A 23,520-nucleotide genomic window follows, 5' to 3' on the forward strand; every position below is an offset into this window, starting at 1 on the left:
TGTAATCTGAGTAGACTTACACAGCTGCTCAGCATAAATACTACTTTTAAAGTGTAATATATTTGCATTTGCCAGTGTCCTCCAGTTTAATTGATGTCCAAAAGTCCTGGTTCGGGCTGCTTTTTTTTCTTAACATGTGTCATCTTTATTTATAGCAAGATTTAGGACTGGCAAGTTGCAGATGTTCTCTTAATTTTTTTTTTCTGACATCTGTTCTTTTTTTTTTCTTTTTTATGATTTGAAAAGTGCACGTTTTATATTCTGCACATTACTCTTTTTGTTAAATCTAGTTGGTGTGACTGTTTTGTTGGTGGTGGTTTGTTTTGTTTTTTGCCACACTGCAAAAGTAGCAAGTATAGAAGCTGTCACACCTTTCTCCTCCTGGTTGTGTGCAAATGGGGAAGATGCATTTCTCCCTTGTAGGGGATGTGTGGTTTGAACCTACTATACTATGAAGATCATTTACATCCATCTTGTGAACTGAAAGCAGCAATGAAATGAAGCCTTACTTGGCCTCTTGCCACACTGGAAAAAGCACACCCCCTACAGAGGTTGGGAGGAACCATCAGTGCCCTCCCGCTTGAAAGCTTGCCAGGAATGTCATTTCTGGGGGCTGCAGAAGCTACCTCTGTCTTGAAGCTTTCTACAGCTCTCCTCCCCAAAGGTCGTTCTGGGACGGGTCATATAAAACATTGATGGGTCTTGTGAGAAATATCAATACAGTCTTTTGGAAGGGATCCCCTTGATTTGCTCTACTTTGCTTTAGGGACCCTCCAGGCAGAAGGCACTTACCTCCCCCAGAAGCCCGGTTCTTGGCACATCTGATGGAATGGTCTGGGCTGATTTTGAGAGGCAATATAAATCGTTTCTCTCTTTTATTACAGAATGTTTGAAGTGTAGCCACTGACCTCTAAGTGCAAACCTGTAGCTTGAGATTAAACCTGGAAATATTCATCTTGTTTGTCAACTGCTGGGTCCTTTCATCACAAGGTGCTTTGAACGCTGAAAATCATCTTTTGCTTTTAGTGATCTCTACCGAGAGGGCATCACTGAACTGTCCTAATACTGAATTAAGTACTGTATGTAATCACACATCCTTTACAAAAGAATGCCTTGGAAAAGCATAGAATAAGTTTCATTGTGGTCTCAAACCAGCCTGTGTGTATGTATGTATGTATATGTCTCTCTGTGTGTGTGTGTGTGTGTGTGTGTGTATAATAGCTTAAAATATACCTAAAATCTCTTATAGTTCATCAAAATAACAATGAAGGAAAAAAGGAAAAGAAAAAAATGTGGTTAAAGTTAACATTAAAGATATAAGACGAGTGCAGTTGTGTTAGGCAATATTTGCTGCCTTGTTCTTATGGCAGCCAGACAGAATTTGGCCATTTTTTAAAACAGTGCCCTTATACTCTGCCAGGAGAAAGAAGTTATATCAGTCATCCTATCTATGTTCTTCCATGAGGGGCCTAATGTATATGTCACATTAGTCTTTGTAAAAATTGCAATACAGTCAAACATGTGGCAGATTCCCCTATGACATGGGAGCCACATGGGCAGAGGTGTTCATGAAGAGGAATTTTTTGATAATTGCCATCAAGAGCTGCTGAGGGCAATAAATCTAGCTAGGGCAAATGCTCCACAATGTCTTTGATTTGTTAAGGTTTGACAGTAATCAGTTGACTTGTGGTAAAGTGAGCCTCTAAGATTTATGATGCCTTGGTGTCATGCTAACGCCTTGCTACCATCCTGTGTCAAGAATCCTCTACTTTGGAAAAGCTTCTCCTCTCTTTGAAGGAATCCTATCTTGAGAGGGTAGTCCAGTTCGGAAAGATGGGAAGGGAAAACAAGGACTTTAAAGGTGCTGATCTAGGAACTATGTAACCAACAGAGCAAGTCATCTGGTTGCAACCTTGTGCACTGTGTTGATATATTCTGTCTATTTAAATTATGGTAATTGCATAATTGAAAATATAATTCTTTTTTTTTCCTCCTTTGGAGAAAGGCAGCATGTAAATGGCCACTCTGTAAATACCTGCTTGTACTTATTCATCCACCATTTCTTGTTTCAAGATCTTTTCAGACCACCTGCCCAGTAATGCAAATGATTATCATTCAAAAATGGAGGAAATGTTTTGGTCTCCATCTGCAACTCTTAATGATGCTGACAATCCAGGATGCAAAATTCTGTTAAACATTTGTTTGTAGTCTTACACAGACCTTTTCTCCAGAGAAACACTTTCTCTTATCTAGAGTGCAGATTAATTGATAATATGCTAAATACACTTATTGTTTCTAATTCATCAATCTGTGGATAGTAAATCAGACCTAATAGTTTTTATACTGTTTGCTTTCTTTCTTTCTGGGATTACTACATAAAAACAAGTTTTCAGTCATCTTATCTTTGAATATGTCCTTTCTTTGTGCACAAGGAAGTTTGTTATTCAAACTTTCCCAAAGAGGAAAGTAGCTGTTTGCAAAAACATTGCAATGCAATACAATACAATGCTGTTTGTTTAGTATAGCATAGCAAATGTAAAGAAATGTTGGATTCCAGACCTGTTTCTAGATGTCAGTGAGGTTGTTGATGGATAGAAAACATGTGAAACATTAAATAAAACTGTAGAATACACACACACACTGTGTGTGTGTGTGTGTGTGTATCCTTGAAATGACATGTTTTCCATAGGAAGCTATAAGAAATTACTGCAGCTATTTTTTTTGACAACTTACAGTATAATATGATCAAAGAGATGATGTACTTATATGTGCTGGTCTGAAAGATAATTAAATGTCTTTCTAGAGTAATATTATTAAGAGGCCTCCTACTGAAACAGTTTTCAGAATGGTACCCATTTTACTTGTTGCAGCAAAACGTTGTATCTGGTTCATCAAACTTGGCTTAATCTTAAAAGTTCCATAGAAGCCTTTATTATTTATTACTAGGAGAACGTGCTCAGAGATATAATTACCCTGATTGGTTCTTCCTCTCTTTTTTGTTTAAGAGAAGGCTTCAGTTTTCTCTGTGATTATCCGTTGACTGTAAACAATCTCTCAAGGTAAATGATCTACCTCCCATTTGACAATTTTTATGTAGGTTTCGAAGATCCAAATGCAAAGATAAACAGCAGAGATTTTATAGCTGTTTCCCTGTACTGCAGAGTAAGGCACTTCAAGGCAAAGTGTTCTGTTACAGTGTAGGAGTTTAATAAGTGTAGGTGCTAATAAAATTGTTTGTGGCGAAAAGAAAGCTCTAGAAATCTAGCAAGGCATATGGTAAGACTTTGACACATAAAAGCCTAACAAATCCATTGTAGTCATAATGGATCCAGCTGTAGAAGAAAACTGAACTGAGAGCCAAAACCCACGGTCACCTGTTTCAGCTAAAGGAGCAACTTCCTGCACTTTATGAAAGGTGCACAAAGGAAGTTTATCACTTCATCAGCCAAATGATATCCCTGCATTCCAAGAGGGATCAGTCAGGGCCTTTTGATTTCCTTAAACTCCCCTGGGCATGAATACAGTTTTAAAGAGGAAGAAGTAGCTGACATTAAAAAAGTGAACATGGGAACATAATAGCCCAGTTGGCTCTTGAGTACTAATGTGCTGTTGTTTAGAATATGTGAAAAGATGGAGTTGCTGGGTTGCCAAGAATAGCCTTCCCCAGATTTGTATGGAATATACCATCACAGTGGATAGCTTTCCAGATGTTTCCAAATCCCACCTTGATGTCAACATAACCAATTGTTCCTGAGAGTAGTAGTCCAGTAACATCCAAAAGTTCATACTCCCCGAACCAGACCATTTTGAGGACAAAACTCCAAGAAATAAAGGCAGGATTTCTTGTTTGTTTTCTGGGACTGGAAAAGTTGCTAAACTTGTATGACACCACCACATGTAGAAGATGGCACAGAATTGTTTAGAATAGTTGAGAAGGCAGGACAAGAATGATGAGTTTAAATTCCAAGGAAGATGTTGGCTGGACATCAGGACATCAGCCATGGAACAGACTGCCTTTAGGGGCTGGTGACTGTCCTTCACTGGAAGTTTTTAGATGGACTGGATAACCATTTGCTGGGGATGCAGTAGTAGTGGATTCCTGTACTGGGCAGAAGGTTGTGATCTCCAGTAAAAGGTAAAGGTTTCCCTTGACGTAAAGTCCAGTCGAATCCGACTCTAGGGGGCGGTGCTCATCTCCGTTTCTAAGCCTTGGAGCCGGCGTTGTCATAGACACTTCCGGGTCATGTGGCCAGCATGACGACTCGGAACGCCGTTACCTTCCCGCCGAAGCGGTACCAATTAATCTACTCACATTTGCATGTTTTCGAACTGCTAGGTGAGCAGGAGCTGGGACGAGCAGCGGGAGCTCACCCCGCCGCGCGGTTTCGAACCGCCGACCTTCCGATCGACAGCTCAGCGGTTTAACCCGCAGCGCCACCGCGTCCCCGCTTGATCTCCAAGGTCTTATCTATTCCTTACATGATGCTTTTATCATCATCTTGCCATGCAATCTTTCATTAATTTTGCAATTAATAACATGAAATAAACCTATATGTAAACTTGAACAGTGTTATACATTATATAAACTTGAACATAGTTATGCATAAAAGTAAGAATGTAAGCAATACTAACTAAAAGGTGGGAGGAGAGAACAAAGGGTAAACTAAGTAAACTAGGAACAAAAAATGTTGAGATTTCACTGCTTTTCCTCAATATAAAAATCTTAACCTTGTATTTATACCAGTCTAATTAAATTCTAGACACTGAGTTAAACCTAGACCATATGGACTCACATTGTCTGATTTTGCCTCTCTGTAAAATCAAAGTTATATCCTGTACACATCAGTGGATGAATTTCATTTGCCATTTTTTACTCATTTAAGATGTTTCAGAAAGATTTCCGTTAAGGTAGCCATGGTAAGCTTCTTGCAACTCATCAATGAGCATTGTAGTACCTTTTTTACAAAGATACTTATTAAGAAATAAACTCTGATTTTAATGGCAGGATTTTGCATATTTTCTTGGGGTACTGCTTGGTATTCCTCTGCCACTCAATATAGTAATATCAGACTTTTCTCAGCTCTTGAATTGTTACCCCCTTGTCTAAAGCTAATAACTTTCCTTTGATCTTAGACTTTATTACTTGCTAAACATTCATTTTTTCTAAACTATTTTGGACTTATATGGAATTCATTTGCTTCCAAGTCAAACAGAAAATGGGGAACAAAATTCTTCACAGAATCAAAATCAGAGGGTTGCTTTATTAGATTGTACTGTTGCAATTTCTAAAAACTTCATGCTCATTGAAGAAGATTCTTTCTACACAGTACTGAATATAAGACTAGAATCCAAAGATATATATGAGAAATCCATTTCTGCTTTGCTCCCTACTAAAATATATTCTGCTGGAGCAATGCTGGATTGGGACAAGCATGAGCTATTAGTAGTAGTAGTGGTAGTAGATACTAAGTACACTCAGAGTTACATTCCTCCCTGTACCCTGGTTGATTCTTTTTGGCAGATCACATGATTGGACTTGAAAAGAAATCTGTAATTAATTTCTTTTACAAACTGAGTCTCAAATAATGTTGTGATTGTGTTATTCTGAATCTTTCAGAGTAGAAATTGCTATTTTTTTCTCCACAAATAAACTTGTGTTGATTTGGGAAATCTGGATTGTTAGCCCTGCAGACGTTGTGGAAAAAGTCTTAGGCCAGAAAAGTTTGAAAAGATGAAAGTAGGAGAATCAGTGTATTTCTACTTTATAGTGTTTTATCTTCTTACTGAAAATTAGTGAAGTCTTCTCTTTGGGTCAAGTTTCAACTTTTGATGTCTTCATGGACACCTCCATGCTGTTTTGGGGGCCAGTGTTATAAAAGTGGCTTGTCCTTGCATTTTTCTGTGATTTTTTTTTTAATATGTTCTTGCCTGGTGGACCAAGTGCTTACCAGATTTGGCTTTGAAAGCCAGGCAACATTGACCAGATGCTGCCAACTGCTGAGACCAAGTTTTTACTGCAAATTTCCACAGTCTTTCTCAACTTCCCAGTCCAGCTTACAGCCCTGGAATTCACTGATGATTCCAAGTATTGTCCAGATCTGACCCTGCTTAGCTTTCCCAAGATCAGTCAAAGTTGGTTATGTCCTGCAACTTGTCTAATACTTTCTTGAATTAGGTTCCATGGAAGAAAAGGAATACATGACAGTATTCTTAGAAAGGATGTATCTGCATGATAAATGGCATTTTATTTCATGCTGCAATATGATAATAATGGTAGAGAGCTCCTTCATGCAGATCTTCCAAAGCTCCTTCATGCAGATCTTCCTTTAAGGAATGAATATTCCCTTGCAGGCATTCTGGATAGTCCTGTTGAAGTGCCACCAATTGATTTTCTATAGTGGTAAATAAGATTTTATATTAAGGTCATGGCTAGTTTAACTATGATTTGTTGAATTCATCACAATTGATTAACTCAATATATTAAGTGAGGGGATGTGCAGCCGAAGGTCACATAATGCATGCAAGTCCCCTTTTTCATCATTCAGGGCCTTCCCCAACTATGATGGCAAACTGTCATTGATCAGTACAGTTTCCTGCCATGCTAGATTGGGAAAGTATAAAACAGGCTTCATGTTGTTTCTAAAACAGTGAAAACCAGTTCCTTCTAAAATTCTGGCCCTGGCCATTTTATATCATCACTGTGATCCCTGCGGCCTTTTTTCTTCCCAAAATCAATGAAGCATGGCACTAAACCTCCTCACAAGGTTGTCCAATCCACATTTATCCATAAACCAATGGTTTAGCAGCTGCAGTAGCAGTCTTCATTCAATATGCTCAGTCAAAACCAAACAGGCTGCATCTGGTTTTGTAGGTGAGTTGAACCTGACCATAATTGCCAGTATAACTAAAGCCTCAAATGCAATTTTTCACAAAAGTGAATCAGTTGCTTCAGCCAGCAGGTACTAATGAAAGGTTACAGTGACTTACAGTTGGTTCTTTTATGTTGCTGGAGCAGAAGATGGAGGAATCAAATGAATACAGTGAGCAATCCTTTAAGGAAATGGACAGGGACTCACTATCTTCTTGATGTCCTCCAGGGCTAGATGGCTTCTCATAATAGATTTGATCTTCTCTTCAGCTGTTTCACATGACCTAAGTTTTTCTTCTAACCCCCCCCCCAAAAATCATACTTTTCTAATTTTTTAGAATGACATCGGAGGCCAACGCAGTCTGATCAACAAGTGGACAACATTCCTGAAAGCAAGGCTTGTTTGCTCCATCCCAGGTCCAGAGGGAGCTGATACACATTTTGATGAACTACGTAAGTGAATTTCAGTTGTAGCTGATTCTTTTCCTCAGTCATGTACATGACTACAGTCATGTACATGACTACAGTGTACATTTCAGTGAACCCAACAATGTGGATTCAGAAGCACCTGATACTAGATGCCTCAAAAGAGAATTAATATATCTACGTTATTTGGAAAAACAAAGGATGAAAGAGAAAGAGTTCATAGAATAATCTTGTTAAATAGAACTTAATCTGAAAGCCTGTTTCTAGTTCAGTAGCAGGCTGCTTACGTGGGCAAAAAGATGGAATGTACAATTAACATTTCTTATTAATAGGAGAAGTAGCAATAGTTGTTGCCATTTTTGTTACTGTGGTAGCTTCCAAAAGAAAATAGCTCATAAGGAGTACAGATGTTTAAAAAAAATCTGTAAAGAATGCTAATCAAGAACTCTTGAATTACTTTATACGTTCTTGATCCTGACAAATGAAATATATGTTTGTACAGAAAAATAACAATGGAAAATATACTTTAGATAGCTTCTCATGAATGTGTGTTATGTGTTATTCAACTTAAAAGTAGCAAATCACAAAAAAAAAAAGTTGGGCTCAGATCTTTCTCCCTGATGCACAAGATTTCTGTGTGCAAGGCTTTTTGGGGAAGAAAAGAATATGAAGGAAAACGATATATAACTCTTCATCTTTTTTTTTCCCTATGGTAAAGATTAGAAACAGCTATATAGTCTGAGATAGATCTCAGTTAATGAATCCATGTTCATGGGTTAATCAGGTATGGGAAATAGAGAAAAAAATAGGTTGTAATATGCTACATCATTATGTTTACTTGCCAAACTATATCTTTTTCAGTCCTAAGAAGGAAAAAAAAGGATTTCAAGATTAAAGTAATTATGAATCATAAAATTCCATTGTGGAGCACAGCAGTTAAAATGCTAGCAGTTTAAATCATCTTAACTCTTTGAAATTTTATACTTGTGCCTATAGTATCTTCAGACATAAACAAATAGCTTTAAACTATTTTTAAGTTATCTGTTTCAACTTTTAGAGTTTGAGCAGATAAACCTTTTCACTATGTGCAAAAGATTAATAGTTATTCATCTGTGGTGCAGTTACCACTGAAGTCAACCAGTAATTATAAACAGAGAAGTAGTACATTCTGTGAATAAGCAATATAGTATAAACTAAAATATGAGCGTTGTATATGTGTCTGTGGGTGTGCATGTCCTTGCCTGCCTGCTTTTTTTCTGAGGTATTAACATTACACTGCATGATATATTATAAAGTGCATATAATCTGAACTTTAAAATAAGATGTTATTCATTGCAGAAGATATATTCTTACTTTCCACAAGAGATGAAAGGAATCCTCTGGTGTATGGAGTTTTTACAACCACCAGGTATATTTCAGGCCTTAAATCCAAATCCGTAGAAGAAATTTTAAAAAATATATAGAGAGAGTTCCTTGATGGATTATGCTAAAATATTAGGCTGTAGATTGAATTACACTAAATATTATTTTCCCTTTGTACAACAGCTCTCGGAAGAGGAGAGAGGTAGAGAATTGGTGACTTGCTCAGTGCCACCTAGTGAGAGGCAATTGGTCTAGCGATGATCTTGATTTCCTTTAGTTTGGGAAATCAAGATTCCCATCCAATCCCCAGCTATGAAGCTCTTTGTGTGGGCTTGGGCAAGGCATACGCTCTGAGCCGAAGGTTCCTCTCAGGCATTTCTGAGGCTCAAATGCAATTCTGAGCTCCTTGGGAAAAAGGCGTGAAAAAATACAGCATATAATCCGAATGCAGCCCCGGTATTCTGTACAGTATTTTTAATTTTAATTCTCACACTGTATTCTTTTCTGTTCGGTAAGATTTAACAGAAAGTACTTTCAATGAGGGCTGTAGTGATTAAAATCCAACATTTTTAGGCCTTCAGAAAAGTTTATCAGGTGCTGCCTTCCAATATGTACCTAAGACAAATGAAAGTTCTGATGGGAACAGTGCTTAGTAAAGTATTATTCCAAACTTCTGTTCAAAAACTATTTTCGTGGAGGGTCATTTTGAGAAAAGACTCAGTGAGAGAGCAAGGTTCCTTAGGATTCTATCTCCTTTAAGGCAGGGCAGGCCCTGACAAACAGACCTCTCTGAGATTGATAGCTAAAAGTAGGAAAGCTCATTGCATGGATCTGGCACAAGGACTGATAGCTCCAAATCATTATTTTAATTTTTGAATTTTCAATGGATATGAGAATGTGATAAATCAAGTATAGATTTTGCGCTGTAATGATTTAGATCAATGTTGTCATGCTTCTTACCTGCAAAAAGCATGTCCACGTCCATTATTTGCTATGTGGTGAAATGTGCCAGCACTGAGTCACGTCTGACCCTTCGGGGGGACGCCACTTCCGCGACATTTTCTTGGCAGACTATAGCGGGGTGGTTTGCCATTGCCTTCCCAATTGTCACCTTCCCCAGCAAGCTGGGTGCTCATTTTACCAACCTGGAAGGATGGAAGGCTAAGTCGACCTGAGCCAGCCACCCAGATCCAGCTTCCGCCAGGATCGAACTCAGGTCGTGGGGAGAGTTTTGGTTGCAATACCTACCACTCTGAGCCACACGAGGCTCACTGTTATTTGCTATAGACACCCCTATATACCTTGTGTGACAATTCAGTGCCCCTGAATGGAGGGAGACAATGTTGGGTGATTTCTTTAGTAAGAAGATATATCAGGCAATCCAACTTAACTGTTGCTTAATTTGTGCTGAGAGACATTGGTGAAACATTCCCAACAATCCCTTGCAGTTGCAATTTCGGGGGGTGGGGGGGAACCAGTGATGGTTAATAAGCTGCCTTTCAAGGAAACACGTCTGCCATTAATAATCTATTCTTTGAGAAGCTTCTAAAAACGCTACATGCATCATCTGTCACCTGTCTTTGAAATGAGTAGTGCTTTCAGTCCTATGTTGAACATGATTAATGACATGCTGTGCCCTTTCCAGTTCTGTATTCAAGGGCTCAGCGATTTGTGTGTACAGCATGGCTGACATCAGAGCAGTTTTCAGTGGCTATTATGCCCATAAAGAAAGTGTGGACCATCGTTGGGTTCAATACGATGGACGAATTCCATATCCTCGGCCTGGTACCGTAAGTATCTTTCTGCTCTCTCCAAATTGGTAAACCTCTTCCATTATTGTGTTAGCTTGAATGAATGATGTTAATTTTCTTCCAGGACATTTGAAATTAAACTTTTGTTCCTTCCTCAACTTGACAACTTGGTTTTGTACTATTTTTTTAAAGTTCTTCTGGTCTCTGAGATTGCATTCACCAGACTGCCTATTTCCTGATTCCCTCTCTGCTCTTCCGCTTTTTGTCTGCCTTTCCTTGGGAAAACGGGATCACCTCTGAGGCATCAGCAACTCATCAATAGAATAATGCTTTGCTTTATCAAATGTTAAAGTTCAAGTACAAATGTCTTATATCTTGTGATTCCCCTGTGTTTTTAGTATCTCTGTTCACGATAACTTCTTTAAATTAAACCATTAAATGTGACTTCTTACCAGTATAAATTTTTGCAGAGCACAAGTAAAGAGTGGCTGGCATTTTTAAAGATACAGTAATGAACATGAGTTATGGGAATAAAGAAATGTGCTTATTATAAAAAAAGCATTTAGATATCTACCTGGTGAATAGTATTTTTAAGGCAGTAATCACTTGACTGTAGTCCTGTACATTCTTATCTCAGATATATTGAGACTCTCTTTTGGGTGAATATTTTAGAGAGGTGAACTCTTCCAACCATTATAGAATTGATGAGAATGGGTATTCGTCCAACCTTGTGGTATCAATTGCTTTGTGACTACAAAAGCACACAATATATCCTCTTGATAATTTTCATAGTATTGGTATATAATTCAAAAGAACATGGGCATCTGTTGAAAAATAGTGAACTGCACAAAAAACCCAAAGCAAAATAAAACACAAAATATATGAAATAACTTCCATCCAAAAGGGAGCTATCATATAAGGTCTCTTTATATGAACCAATGTTGTGTTTTGGCCTCAGGATCTAGTGCATATGAAATAATACTTTTATTAGGTCAAGTGTAATTTTAAGTCTATTGAAATAGGATACATAGATTCCAAGGCCATATTCTATTAATATTTGTGAACTGAACTTGTGTATAAATTATACAATTTATACACTGCCTTTTGTTAAAAAAAAAAAACTTAAATCCTCTTTAACTAGGGGGGTTCTGATAGAGTTCCAACTAATTTCTAGACATGAATAGTTGTTTAAATTAAATACATGGGAGTTTGGGGAGGCAGGAATGATGCTGGTATTAAACCTTCTAAGATAACCAAAATTCATAATCTGAACCTACTATCTAGGATACATATTCAACATTTTGTACAGGTTTTCCAAAGAAAGATTGCTTTGCTATTTTCTCATTTGGATTTCATCTTAATTTAGCATAGTCATGAGGTTTCAACAGGACCTTTATCTAAACAAGCATTCGGTCGTTGAGAATCATACTGTCATGAGCACTGATGGCGAGCAGGAGGGGGCCCCTATCCAGGGGGGAAAATGCATGCGTAGTACTGAGGAGTTGAGCAGCCATTCAAAGAGACACAGATCAGACCCGCCTTGACTTTTGGGGTTCATCTTTCTGGGTTTTTCCCACGCTTCTTCAGTTTGTTAGGATTTTCGGTCTTATGTAGCAGTAATAAATACTAGAGACCTACTCCTCGTCTCAGCGTGATTCCTGACTGTTAGGACACATACTTGGTGTAAGCATTTGATTTGCATATACCAGATGATTTCCCATGTTTCCTATTAAAATGATTTAAATATGAATAATTTACTTGTATAACGTGACATGTATGAATAGTAGTAGTAGTAGCAGTACTTTTCTGATAGTCAATTGACCATGTCAAAGCATAGGCATCAGTAAGATACAGTAAAATGAAATAAAATAGGCTATGGTGAGATAAGGCAGATAAAATATAGTAAGGTAAGATGAAGTAAGGATAAAAAGTAAGATAAAATAGTGTAAGATAAAATACTGTGCAGAAATGTATAATAAAATGAATATTAAACTCAAAGACAGTATGTGTTTAGGTGAATTCATCACCTTTGCATGCAACCCCAATGTATTCTATAAAATGTGTTCTCTGTTGGACAGCCTTGAATATAAACTTAACAGTTCTAGTGACTACATATAGATTTATTCCCTGAAGGAAATAAGACAATCTTTTGTTGGAGTCCAATATGTGGTTTTGTCAAGTAGTGTCTGCAACTAGTGTCTCTCAAAATAGTAGAATAATCTCTTTATAGTAGTACCAATAGTTTCTACTTCAGAACCCTCATTTTTATGAACTTCTGAAAAACTGAAGATTTGCATGTGTTAAGAGAAGCTTTTCAGCCCTTTCACATTAGATTATTCTTTGGTTTAGTGTGAGAATTTCCAAATATTGTGCCATTTGTTAGAGTACTTTTGAGAAGAAAACATTAACAAATGTTTCATAATATATTTTCCCTTTTTCAGTATTTTGAGAGAGAGGGAGGGAGGGAGGGAGGGAGAGAGAGAAAGAGAGAGAGAGAAAGAGAGAAAACAAAACTCTATTTTTCCATGTTACTTTTCAGGCTCTTTTATCTTTACATCGGATGACATGGTTAAAAGTGACAAATGTTACATTCACTATACTTCCAGCCAGGCTGTCTTCAGAAATTTCCCTAAGGCTACAAGCTCTGTGTTAGAAATACTGAAAAGAAAACAGTACTGGGTATCAGTGTAAAATCATTTTCTGGATATTGCCTTTTCTATTAACCAACATTTTTATTTTCTCTTTTCTTATGTAAAAATTAGCTATTACACAGTCTGTTCAGTGGTCAGAATAAAGGGATGTGGTATACAACATTTTTTTTCTGGCAATCAGAGCCTCCCCTATTGACCTGACTTCAGGATGGTGGCAGTTCAGTAGCTCAGTGGAGGCATTTCTTGAATTATGTGACCAGGTTCACAAGGAAAGATTCATAGGTTTGAATTGTGCCAAAATCTATAGATAACAGTTGATTTCTAATTAATGTTTGTAGAAAAAGCAGGGAAATTAGTGAAATACTTTGAATCCAGGAAAGTAACAAGACAGTAGTTTCTTGCTTTAGATTTCAAAGCATCTGATTATATATTGAGTGCATCAAACAAATGTGCTGTGAACTGTATTCTTTCAAGAACAATTGCAGAAGAAGCACTTAACTTATTTAAGGCATGTTTTAATGTCTTTTGTCCCCAAAAGCATGAGGTGTTATCTTCTGTTTGGCTGGTTTTACTGTCTATGGCAACAGTGCCACTCAGTCTACATGCTGGGGGAGATATTCAGACTTTGAACAAAATATTTCTCATGGCACTTTTGTTTCTGAACGTGGCCTTGATGGATGGAAAAAGATACTATAAGCTCCTCGACTGCCCTCTGCTGTTAACTTCACTGGGTACCATTGATCAAAACTACAATGTAGGGTGAGGGAGGTGAACATTGGTTTCAAAAGAACAATTAAAAGTTGCATTTCTCATTTGATGTATCAGAATATAGGTAGCAAATCTATGAAATTCTATTTTCCAGTTTGGTGAATTAGAGAAACCAAGTACAGCCATGTGTCTGTGTGTTTCCTCTGATGCATGCACTTTATTTGGGCTTTTCCTGCTACATGTATTTACTCAGGAAAGTTTTAAAATGTAGCGTATTTTGTGCCTATATTTTCCTGAATTTACACATGTTACTTAAATCTATGGATTTTAGGGTTTCGGTTTGTCTTGCAAAGAACAGATTTCAGCTCATATTGTTCTGATTATTCTTTAGATTAAGGGATGTGAGTATAAAACACAATCACATTACGATTTCATTTGTCTCTTGAAGTGTGTCTGTGGTGGGAAGATTGATTAGAGCATTTGAGTTGTAAATTTAAGGCTTAGATCCAAATCAGCCTTAATAAAATTAATAAAATTAATTTTTATTCACAAGTTATTTATTTTTAATTAATGGGAACTGTGGCCATAAAGCTTTGTCTTCATCAACATTTAGTTTCTTATTTTCTTCTTATCCCTGTTATCGTTCCCTGTCTAAATAAATGTTAGAATTGTTTCAGTGGGCTGGAACCTTAATAAAATTGGAGTAAGGGATGGATGGATGAGGTCTGATTCAGTCTGAACATTCAGATAGAGTATCTGAATCATTTGGAACAAATTGCCCCACTGGACCCAGCTGGACCTAGAATTTGATTTGGACTGATTCAGACTATTAAAAGGCCTATGCGCCAAAAGGATCCAGATTGAGTCAGATGTGTTTAATTCCATTTGTAGCAGTGAGTATTCACAGTAGCCTACTACGTATTTCTTGCTTGGTTCAGATACCTGCATGAAGAAATGAATGCATGAAGAAAAAGGGGGCTCATCCAAAATCCTGTGCTTGAGATCCTATTTGCATAGTGACCTGTACAATGTGCATTGCCTGATGTGTGTGATCTGTACTATGTCTTAGGGCTGTGTGGTGCTTTGGATTTGAAAGGGGAAAAATGGTTTGGGGCACACAGAGACTCCCACCAAGACCTTGTCTGCAACTTCTTAAGGGCTGCACAGCTGTCCCCCACAGTGATCCTGGGGAAAAGACAGATTTGGTTGAAAGGGTTGCAGACAGGGGTTGCCTGCATGACCCAGGCAGTCTGAAGTACTCCAAAACACTGCACAGCCATACTCTCTATTGTAGGATACAAATTGTGCAGAAAAACCAACATGCATAGGTGCTGGTAGAGAGATATCCCTGAATCTGATTCTCATCCAGACTTGAGGAACATCTGGGCAGCTCTTCTGATTTGCGTATACTCTGTCCAAGCAGAATATTTTAACATGGTCTTCATCTCTACCATGTAGTTCTCTTGGTTCCTTTTAAGCCATCAGGGGGAATAAAAAACAAAAATAAAAAGCACTGACCACTATTCCCCTGTTTCATCCCACACTGGTTTTAAAACTTTAAAGTATAAATATATATTCTCTCTGCGTGTGTGTGTCTATATACACACACATTCAGTATTGCTTTGATGCTTGGATAAGTTGAACTATTGTTTGTGTCTCCAGTTAGACTTTAGGTCATCTCAGTTTTTGTTTAAGTTTGTTGTTTGTTTTTGTTCTCCAAATTTTCTTTTCTTCCTCCACCCTTAATATATTCTGGTTTTTCCCCCAAATGAATCATTGCTGATTTTATAAGAGCTCCCCTCCCTGAACCTTGTAAATCTTGTTGCATTTCATGGTTGCTAGTTATTTAGCAGGCAAAGCCAACTCAAGGTTGTTTTCTTCCCTGCTTTTTTGGGTCTTTGCATTTCTAAAAAAAAAAAAAAACCCAAACCGTCTTTCCAAGTTTTCCCTAGCTTTAACAGCCTAAACGATGTGTTGGAGGGGAATATGATACTAAATGTTTAAGGCAAATCCTAGCATGAGAGTGCAGAGCAAACATTAAACAGAGTTTGAGCTGATTCCAGATGCCACCTGAACTAACAGTTTGATTTGATGCAGAATCAAGCATTAGCAGGAGCGGCCAGCCTTCCTTTACAAAAATATTTTTCTTTGAAAAAAGAAAAGATTAGATTTTTCCTTGACTTGCTTGCTTCCTGACAATTTTCCATGCATTTAAGCTGTTTCATAACTAAACATCAGGTGAATTAGTGCAAGTTCAACTTTCTTACGTTGCTCTAAAACAGTGTTTTTCAACCTTGGCCACTTTCAGACGTGTGGACTTCAACTCCCAGAATTCCCCCGAGGAATTCCCCCCACTCTAAAACATTATTGCATGGAGCCTTGAATCCCATTGATTCAAAAAACAACAACCCACAAATACATTAAAGTAAACTCTATCTTGAGCTGCAGTACTTAATATTGCCTCTTGCTGTCTGCTTGCATTTTAAAAGCTAGTACCTCAACTGCCATCAACTTTTGCCAAAGGAGGTTTTGGTTCTTTTTGGCAAGCATTCATTCAGCCTTGCATATTACTTTCCTGCAGCTCAAGATGATGCAGTTCAGGATACCCATGTGAGGCAGAATATGTGGGATTCAAGGTCAGAACAGATAATAGAAAATATAAAGCAGACCCTTGTGGCGAGGAAAAGGAGAAGGCAACACGTTTGGTATATTCGTTTTCTGTAAAGGGAGTTTTCAGAGAAAATGCTATTGGGGTAAAAGTGAATCATGTGCAATTGCTATGGAACGGACTCTGTCCCTTTTGGGTGTATTCAGGTCAGGGTTTTGAACTGGTTACCAAAGTCCACAAAATAAATAGCGAATTCCCAAAGTGCATCAGGGCTTGCTTGCTACTTTTGAAGTGAGTAAAGTAATGCTGTCTTGTCTAAAGCAGGGTTCCTCAACCTTGGCAACTCTAAGCTGTGTGGACTTCAACTCCCAGAATTCCCCAGCCAGCAAAGCTGGCTGGGGAATTCTGGGAGTTGAAGTCCACACAGCTTAGAGTTGTCAAAGTTGAGGAACCCTGGTCTAAAGGGATGCACCAGCTCAAAGCAACCAGCCCAGCCTCTATAACCATTGAATTGCTTCCCACTTATTGGGCCTGAACAACATACCTCTGCTTCAAAGCTTTGCCTTTACTAAACCATTACTATGATCAGGGGCTGCCCTTGAAGACTGCACAGAAGCTTCAGGGTGGTCCAGAATGCAGCAGTGCAGGCAGTGATGGGCTTGCCTCAACATACCCATGTAACACCTCTGCTTCGCGAGCTGCGTTGTTTGCTTCTGGGTGCGATTCAAGGTGCTGTATAAACTCTACATGGCACAGGGCTTGGTTACTTGAGGGACCACCTGTTGCCCATAGAATCCACCCAACCAGTTCGATCTGGCAGGGTTGGCCTGCTCTGGGTTCCTTCAATTAAACAATGCCATCTCTCAGGACCCTGGAAGCACACCTTTCTTGTAGCAGTGCCTACCCTCTAGAATGAGGTTCCCCCTGAAATTCGAAGGGCTCCCACACTTCTGGGATTTCAAAGGGCCTTAAAGACTTGGCTCTTCACCCAGGCCTTTGGGGAGGGCAACTGATGCCCCTTTCTTCCTTTCTGTTCCCCTCTGCCATCGTAGTCCCTTGTCTCACACTGCTTTTGGGTTTTCTGTGTTGTTCTCTGTTTTTTAAATGTTTTAACAATTGTAAACAGCCCAGAGTCACTGGGAGTCAGGCAGCTTATAAATTGAATATATTATGATTGGTCGCATGGTCAGCCAGATATTTAGACTGGATTTGGCATTTTTGCCCACCTATTGAGTCCTTCCCAAGGACTTGGGTTAGGCAGATGTTGTTTAATAATATTAACGGTATTGTTGCAAGATGTAAGCTGTTCCAAGTAAAGCTGCCTTTTGCAATTGACTGGTGGTGATTTTCTCAGTGCCAATGGTGTTCAAATGGTGCTCCAGATGTTTCAGAATTGCACCCAAGGCACCTATTACTATTGGTACTATCTTCGCTTTCTTTTGTCACAGTCGTTCTACTTCTATTTGCAGGTCTTTGTATTTTGTGATTTTCTCCAGTTCTTTCTCTCCTGTTCTGCTGTCTCCAGGTATTGCAATGTCCACTATCCAGACTTTTTGTCTTTCTTATCCACAGCTGTTAAATGTGGGCTGTTGTATGGCAGATGCTTGTCTGTTTGAGTTCTAATGTCCCAGAGCACTTTAGCTTCTTCATTTTCTATTACTTTGTCTATTTTGTGGCCACACCAGTTCTTGCTTGCAGGCAAGTGGTATTTCTTTCAGATACTCCAATGCACTGCTGTTGCTACTTCGTCATGCCATTGTTTGTAATCAGTCTGTGCAATATTATTATTATTATTTTCAAGGCAATGTCTTGGCTCGAAAAATCAGGTTACTGTACTTCAGTGTGTCACGCCAAAGCACCAAAACTGGCCCACCAGATTTAGCTACTAGTTGTTTCAGCCTGGCGGAAAGGGGCCTGTGTGCAGGTGCAGAAGACCATTCCATTAGACCATTCTCTAGACTAAATAGGATTTCTACTCCAATCTGGTGCTTTAAATGGAACCACCTGTCTTTCAAGGGTCCTTTGAAGTTTTTTGATCCAACGAAGCAAAGTTCTTCATAACTCTTCTAGGGATATACCATGGGGATTGATTCTCAATATTTCCATATTCAGAGCATGAGTTAGAATATGAACCTTTCCCAACCTGGTGTGCTCTAGATAACTCCCATAACTGCTGTCTGTGAACTCCAGTGGAACACATCTGGAAAAGGCTAATCTGTATTATATATCCTGCTTCTTGAAAATGTTACATGTGCTGCCGCCAGTTCAGCCACAATTGACTTTCAGTTAGTAATAGTGACTCTTAATTAGTAGCATTTGAGCTCTAGGGAAGCATTTGGAATAGAACATCTGGGCAGATAACCTTTTGAGATCTCACCCATCTTTTTCTGTGGCAGGAAGCTTCAGAGAGAATTGCCGCTGTCTGTTAGGAAAAAACAGTTGGAAAAAACCCTCTGCTTGTGATTAATCAGTGGGCAAGTTTTAAGTGAAACTAGTTAGGATCTTCAAGGGAAAGGAGATAATTCAGACAACCAGATGTTGTAACTCTGAGAGTTAGAAAGCATTTATTTAAGAAACATCTCTGGTTAAATGCTAGTGTGCAATCAAAGACTGGTTCAGAGCAATTGGTGGTGAAAGCCACAATCCTAATTACTCTCAGAACTAGTAAAAGGATGTATGTGACCTGAAATGCCACAATGGCTAAATTTGCAGGTGGAAAATGACCTTCCTGAGCACCAAGAATGTTTTCTGAGTCTTCATCCAGATCTATCCATCTCCTGCAAATGGCCTGTTAAACCCAACCAGTGAGACAACTTCTCAATCAGAGTAAGCTATGCTGTTGATGTCAGGCAGATTGACATACAATACATATGCACACATCTATCTTTCTTGCATACATGAAGGAATTGTTTTGATTATTCACAGTATGACATCTAGCATTGCATTATGAACAAAGGTGAAAGGAAGTTTTTCATGATGTATTGGCTCATCAGTGCGCAGTCGAGGTGTGCCTGATTTTACAGGCAGTATAGCAGAATTTGGCTGTGTTCAAAGAAACTGATCTGATACGTTAAAAAGACCAGCATTTCCTGTGTGTTTTACCAGCTAAGGAGTTATAAGGCAGGTCCTGGGATCCTTATAGAGGGGACAGTATAACAGGACCTAAGCTGCAGCTTCAGTAGGCCCTTGCCCACAGGGGCACAGTTTTGCTTCATAGGAACATTTTTATATTGGCTAAAGCTAGCGCGCTGCAGAATTTGGAGACGGTTATTTGATGTAGATATAACTGGTTTGAAAAAAGTGGGCTTGATTGCTTAGAAAAACATTCTTGAGTAGAGCAGACTGGTCCTGTTGGGCTTCTAGGTCTTTAATAAGTTGTTTAAATGCACTAAGTACATGCTCATAACCCATCATTAGGAAAGCCTCCCTGGAAAAGCTGAGATGTTGGAGTTTTTGTGAGATTGTCCTGAACCATATTGATTTGTAATTGTCCTCAATAAGGAGAGAACTCAAACCTGTGGAAAAGAGCAGTAACTTTGACCAACATGCTATGCTACAGGTCCAGACACCTGTTTCGACTTTAGATAGCCCTGCCTCTCTCCTTAATATTTCCTAATCCATCTACTCTTGGCCTCAAAACATTCCATGTCGAACCAGGGCTGAGGACAAGCCTTGCCCCGTGTTTTTCTCTCTTCCCTGGTATCTCAGTGAAGAGTATTGGCTGAAATAACTGAATAAGTTGGGAAATGTCTGCAGAAGGGAGTTCCCAGACCATTCTTTTACTATAATAGAATGAAAGAAAGAGATATTCACTTATTGAGTTGCCTCTGATAAGTCCATGGGGGATGTCCAAGGTGAGCCCAGAGGAGATCCCTCTCAAACTGGGCACATGTCCTGTTGCAGTGAAATTCATTGCCAGTAGAGATGTACAAACACAACCCACAATTTAGTTATGGAATTTACTGTGACAAAATGTGAGGATAGGGAGCATCTGTTAGTGGATATTAATGATGATGTATAAATAGAAGTTCCTAATTTAGAAACATAATTCCTCTGAGAAGCAAATAGTAGAGGAAATATATATATCATTACTGGAAAGCAGAAGTATGCACAGCAGATAAGATACAGTTGAGAATCTGCTTTGGAGAGAATCTGAATTGATTCAGATTGTTTTGCAGACTGAAATTGAACCTTGCTTGAGAAAATCCAGTTTCATATTTCTCTGTTGTTTGCCAGAAAGAAATCAGCAAATGGCCATTGGCAAATTGATAGAATTAGATGCAAGTTGTAGGCACGAAGTCTGTAAAAATTCAGACAAATCTGTGCATGGGGTTCTTTGGTGAGAAAATGGCTTTTAAATATTGAAGGCTTTTTTTTAAAAGGAATCCCTATAGTATTTTTACTTCATGGGAAAAATGGATGACATTTGGGGGCATTCTATGCCTTTCCTACAGACATGCAGATTTTAGGTAAAGACACCATTTACTGTTTGGGGTATTAAAATTACTTTTTTATTGTTTATGTGAATGTACCATGCATAGTAAAAATCCTTAGCTAAATTCTTTGCAATATGCCCAAACAATAGGTGTCCTCATAAGCTAGGTTGTGGAAGCTTCTTTTATTTTGTGCTCCAAGTTGGAACCCAGATTACAGGTGGGATACCGTGTGATTGAGCAAATATATAGAAGTGTATTTTCTCTAAAAGACTGAAGAAAAGATTTGGGAAGTTTTTTAGAAAGTATCCCTCTTCCTGTTGTGGCTGCTTCACTAGATCCTTTCTTGTGTGTTTTGCATGACCTTGACATACAACTTACTGGAGTAGTGCTTTGTTCAGATCCATACCTCTTCTTGCTTGTAAAGCCTCCAGCCAGGGGTATATGCAGGAGGTTGGGGGATTGCAACTGCATGATCAAAGCTTTGCATGAATGCAAAAAAAGGATGGGGCTGCCATTTTGACCTTTTTGACCCTCTTCAAGGATGCCCCTCCCCCCTTTAGCCCTTTGTTCTTTCATCAGCGACCTGATTTTTCAGGCAAAGAAGCCATGACTGATATATATGGAACCCTAAACCAGGAGTTTTTATTAACCATGATTTATTGAACAAACCATATTAATCTGTTTCACACCTAATGCCTAAAACAAACAAGCCATATTATGGGTGAGCTCTTCTAATTTAAATTACAGGCTTTTGCACAACTGGGCATTTAAAACAAATCCTGAGTTTAAAACCCTTGTATCACCCTCTGACCATGTCCACACTTGCAACTTGCCCAGTTGCAAACATGCCCAGCTGACATCTTTCTCCCTCTTGGTCCTTATGGCGTTGCCTTCATCTTATCCCCATATTCTGATAAACAAAGCAGGCTTAAGTCATTTGTAGCTGGTATTAACTTAGCCTTTCCCCATTAAGGCAGCCCAAAGTCTGTAAAACTGGTCACTTTGTCACTTCTTACCCTGGCAGAAACTGGACCCAGAGGCAATAGAGGCATCAGCAACAAGGCTACTAAATGTAGCTCAGGAATGGCCTGCCGTCTTATTTTGTGCTTCAGATGTATTCCAGGTCTTCCCAAATGACCCCCTCTACTACAGGATTTGGGATTCGGTGACTGCATATTCTAGCGCAAATGAAATGCTAGAGTAGATGCAGCTTGCTTTAACCATTGGGGCTTTGCTTGTGGTCTTTATACTGCTTTTGAGTATTGGAGTTTGCAAGTTGTGGCAGATCTCAGTCCCGCTATCTTTTTCCAGTGCTCCCCTCAATTGTTAATAGCCGTTGGATGATGCACATCAAAACCCATTAGAGATCAGGCGAGTTCTCATTCATTCCTGGTTTTAACAGGACCTGAATTCAGAATTCATCAGGGTGGACTATTTTCATTGGTTTGCATTGTTGCTACTTAACCTTGCGCTACCCAAGGATGCCACATGGCAATTCAGAGATGTTTGAGCTGGCAGAATTGGTTTGGTCCCTGTGGATGGGGGGAGATTATTGAACAGCTGCTACTTGATGAATAGAAAGCTGAGAGGTTTCTTGGGCAGAGATTAAGAAAGCCCATGTTCCACTGACTTTTCTGAAGGAACCTTTGAAACATTTTGGCAAAAGTGTTATTCACCTCTGCAATTATTTCCTGACCTTGCCTGAAGACGTATTGTGGCTGTGCATTCCAAACCGGGACAGTGCGTATGATCGTGTGATCAGACGTTGAAGGGTAGGCCTACATCTAAGACTTCTCAGAGGCTATTCTCCATGTTCCTTGTAGGTAGTGGAACTGGGAAGGGGATTTTCCAACTACTGCTGATCATTATGAACAGCAGGAATGTAGGCCTTTTTCTTCTTCTTTTTAAAGCTTTGAATCTCCTCCTCCTCCTCCAAGCAGATTAGGAGAAAAAAGAAACATCTCAGAAACATTTTCTTGTCTTTAGCACTCATGCATCTCAGCGTATGAATATTAAGATGGCATGCCAATATACTGCTTCCTTTCCAAGCCCTAATTGCCTGCAGCTAATCAATGTTGCTGAAATGTTTATTTTACAGCTATTCTGTAATAAATTCAGCCATCTCCACTGTCGGATTAAACGTTCTGCTCTACAAAGCCCTTAACATTTGTTTTGCTTTGTTAAGGAAACTAAATTGCTTTCAGCAATACATAATGACAGGGAATGGTGCTCAGGCAGTGATCTTTGTTTCAAGGATAGTTAAGTGTTACAAATACACAAATTTCTCCTTATTTTCTTCTGAATTGCTGTATATTATGATTTGTGGGTATTGTTATTTCCAAACAGAGCACACTTTTCATTCTCGGAGAGTGGAAGGAAGATGTAAGGGCCTGTTTGCAGAAGTTTCAAATTTAAAACAATAGCAGTGGACACTGTCACACTTTGCTGTGTTTTTATGGTACAGGACCTCTTCTGAAGTTCTAGCAAAATCAAAACGGGAAGGATAACTGAAAATTCTCCGGGGCCTTCCATGCTGGCATATTGGAGCCACATTGTGAGATGACTGACTGATCATGCTGAAGAAGTGTGAAGGAGAGGTTGTTCCCTTACACATAGTGTTCAGAATGCATGAGACATTCTACCTACATGGTCATGAGGAGAGACCATTTGGATTAACCCTACAAGGAGATGAATAGGACCATGTTCATTT

The 23,520-nt window shown here is 38.9% G+C and overlaps 1 protein-coding gene across 2 annotated transcripts in view; it reads left to right on the plus strand.

The window, feature by feature from the left end:
• SEMA3D (semaphorin 3D) overlaps positions 1–23,520 on the plus strand; it is a 168,775-nt gene that overhangs the window by 111,790 nt on the left and 33,465 nt on the right. For both annotated transcript variants that reach the window (XM_063308241.1, XM_063308242.1), the window contains exons 9-11: positions 7,207–7,321; positions 8,633–8,702; positions 10,302–10,446. In XM_063308241.1, coding sequence (XP_063164311.1) covers positions 7,207–7,321; positions 8,633–8,702; positions 10,302–10,446 — 330 coding nt within the window. The remainder of the gene's footprint in view (positions 1–7,206; positions 7,322–8,632; positions 8,703–10,301; positions 10,447–23,520) is intronic.

The sequence above is a fragment of the Candoia aspera genome, chromosome 7 (genome assembly GCF_035149785.1).
Source record: "Candoia aspera isolate rCanAsp1 chromosome 7, rCanAsp1.hap2, whole genome shotgun sequence".
Lineage (NCBI taxonomy): Eukaryota > Metazoa > Chordata > Lepidosauria > Squamata > Boidae > Candoia > Candoia aspera.